This window comes from Hydra vulgaris, chromosome 07 (assembly GCF_038396675.1).
Source record: "Hydra vulgaris chromosome 07, alternate assembly HydraT2T_AEP".
Lineage (NCBI taxonomy): Eukaryota > Metazoa > Cnidaria > Hydrozoa > Anthoathecata > Hydridae > Hydra > Hydra vulgaris.
In genome coordinates, this window is record NC_088926.1 from 15435020 (window position 1) to 15437965 (window position 2946).

A 2946-nucleotide genomic window follows, 5' to 3' on the forward strand; every position below is an offset into this window, starting at 1 on the left:
ATTGCGTGTGAATCACTTTCTTTTTCAATGTATATTTGATGATTTCAATGTATATTTGATATTTGTGTGTTGATTATTTAACAAGTCGAGAAAACGTTCTGATTCTGCCTCATTTATAAAACGGGAATGGATATCATCTACATACCTTTTAAATGATTTTACACATATTGGTGGTGTAAGGTATTGTGCCTGTAGTAACGCTTTTTCTTTATAATGTTGTAGAAAACTCTCTTGGAAACCTTATTTTTCTTTTTTTAAAAAGCAAGAACACATTACATTGAAGTTTTATTATTTGTTTGTTTTTTTAACGGTTTTTTATATTACTTGAATAACGAGGGTATATATAACCCCTAGAAATATTGTAATTTATTATAAGAAAGAAGATAAGTTTACATACTATACCAGATGTTTCAACTTAATTAAATTTTATAAAAGCTTATCTAAGATGTTAACTTTTAAAAATTATATTGTCGCCAATTATAGTATTGGATTATATCATAACATCAACGCATTAAAAAACGCAAAGAAAAACGCAGCAAAATCAAAAAATCAATGGATATTTCTTCAAAGATGTGTTAAACATTGCATCATCCCAAGATTTCTTCGTATAAAAAATCCACTGAACAGTAAATTTAGTAAATGCTTAATGATAAAAGTTAAAAAAGATCTGCTTCTACATACCCAAAAGCTAGCAAAAAAAAGATATTTCAACAACATAATTTCAATCAAAAAATTAGAAGAATTTATAAAATCATGTGTAAATAATGAAGATTTTCAAAAAATTACAAACATTACAGATAAGTCCTACGAACATATGTTTTTGCAATCGAGAAATAAACTAAAAAATAAATTTGATTTATTAATCAAGGAAAGTAGATATAAAAATAATGATAACCTAAGAAAGTACAAGTTTATAAAAGAGGTAACACTTAATTTATGCGTTGATAATATCAAAACACATCAGAAAAAATTACTAGGTTTAGGACCTAACTTTGTTCCTATTCCGAGTAAAGTTCCATATATGGATATAATAAGTATAACTGAAACGGCAGCTTTAAAGTTAAAATATTCAAACAAAAATACTGATGCAAATAAACTTAGACAAGATGTACTTCGAGTTTTGAAAATTCATAAACCGGTTTCTACAAATTTAGATAAGGATCAGTTCAAAGCTCTCAAAGAACTTAAGTCTAGCAACACAATTAGTATTTATCCGTTCGATAAAGGATCAGGCTTTGTTCGAATTAATAAAACCGATGCTCTTAAAAAAATTGAAGAACAACTCGGAAAATCTAAAAGCATAAACTATGATCCAACTCAAAAACTCCTTCGCAAAGTTCAGAATACTTTACGAAATCTGAAAACAAAGTTTACAAAAAATGAATTTGATCAATTTATCCAAGTGACGCCACTCCTCCACGATTATATGGTGTCATCAAAGCACACAAACCAACTAATAACTACCCAATGCGAATTATAGTAAGCACAATAGGATCACCTACATATAAATTATCAAATTATTTAGTAAATCTCATCCAACCTACCTCCAATCTTAACCAAACAAAACTTCGAAATTCAAAACAGTTTGTTGAATGTGCTCAATCATGTTCTATATAATATATATATATATATAATATCTATATAATATATCGATCCTGGTGAATTTCAAGTTTCCTTCGATATTGTTAATCTTTACCCTTCAATACCAGTTAAAGAATCAATCGATATTTTATTAGAACAACTCCGTAACTCCGTCTTTAAATCAAAGTTATCTTTTTCAGAAATAAAAATACTTTTAGATTTGTGTTTGTCAAATTGTTATTTTTTACATGAAAGCAACATACACACATTGGAAGATGCTGGTCCTATAGGTTTATCATTAATGGTAGTAATGGCAGAGAGTTTTCTACAACATTATAAAGAAAAAGCGTTACTACAGGCACAATACCTTACACCACCAATATGTGTAAAATCATTTAAAAGGTATGTAGATGATATCCATTCCCGTTTTATAAATGAGGCAGAATCAGAACGTTTTCTCGACTTGTTAAATAATCAACACACAAATATCAAATATACATTGAAATCATCAAATATACATTGAAAAAGAAAGTGATTCACACGCAATAAATTTTCTCGATCTCTCAATAACAAATAACAAATCCGGAACATATCTTTTTAATATCTATCGCAAAGATGCAATAACTAATGTGCAAATAAAGCCGCATTCTTGTCACGATCCAAAAAAAATTTATGGTATATTTAAAGGTTTTATCCAAAGAGCTTTTGCATTATGCAGTAAAGAACACATAAATCATGAACTAAAGTTTCTAACAGAAATGTTTACAGAAAATGGTTATAATAAAAAAATACTTCAAAACATTGTCAAAAAAATAAAAAACAATAAGCAAAATAATCAAAATAATCAACAAAACAACAACAATAACATCAAAAAACTAGAACCAAATTATATTTCTCTACCATGGGTACCAAAATTAAGTAATCAATTAAAACAGATATTTAAAAGTGTAGGCTATACTCCAGTTTTTAAATCACCAAAACACCTTCAACAATTAATAACTCAAAAAAACAAGCCTCGACTTCCCAACAACTCTTTCCCAGGAGTCTACAAACTGGAGTGTTCGTGTGGAAAGCTCTATGTAGGTGAAACAAAACTCAAGGTTTCAACTCGCATTTGCCAACATCAAAAACATACTTTTGAGGGGAAATGGAAAAATTAAGTTTACATACTATACCAGATGTTTTAACTTAATTAAAATTTAAGAAAATGATGTTCTTGATGCTTATTAAGAAATGAAGTATTTGGGTCAAAATACATGATTTTTCTAACTATTTTGAAAAACAATAAAGTAATTCCAGATTTCCTTATATGATAAGATACATATATCTAGCAGATAATTTTATGGAAAATGTCTCCACGATTGA

General features: G+C 27.9%; 1 protein-coding gene across 1 annotated transcript; it reads left to right on the forward strand.

Annotated features, from left to right (window-relative positions):
- Positions 1-445: 445 nt before the first annotated feature.
- Positions 446-1480, forward strand: LOC136082588 (uncharacterized). The gene has a single exon (XM_065802004.1). It carries the CDS (start codon positions 446-448, stop codon positions 1478-1480), a length of 1035 nt encoding a protein of 344 aa, XP_065658076.1.
- The last annotated feature ends 1466 nt before the right edge of the window (positions 1481-2946 follow it).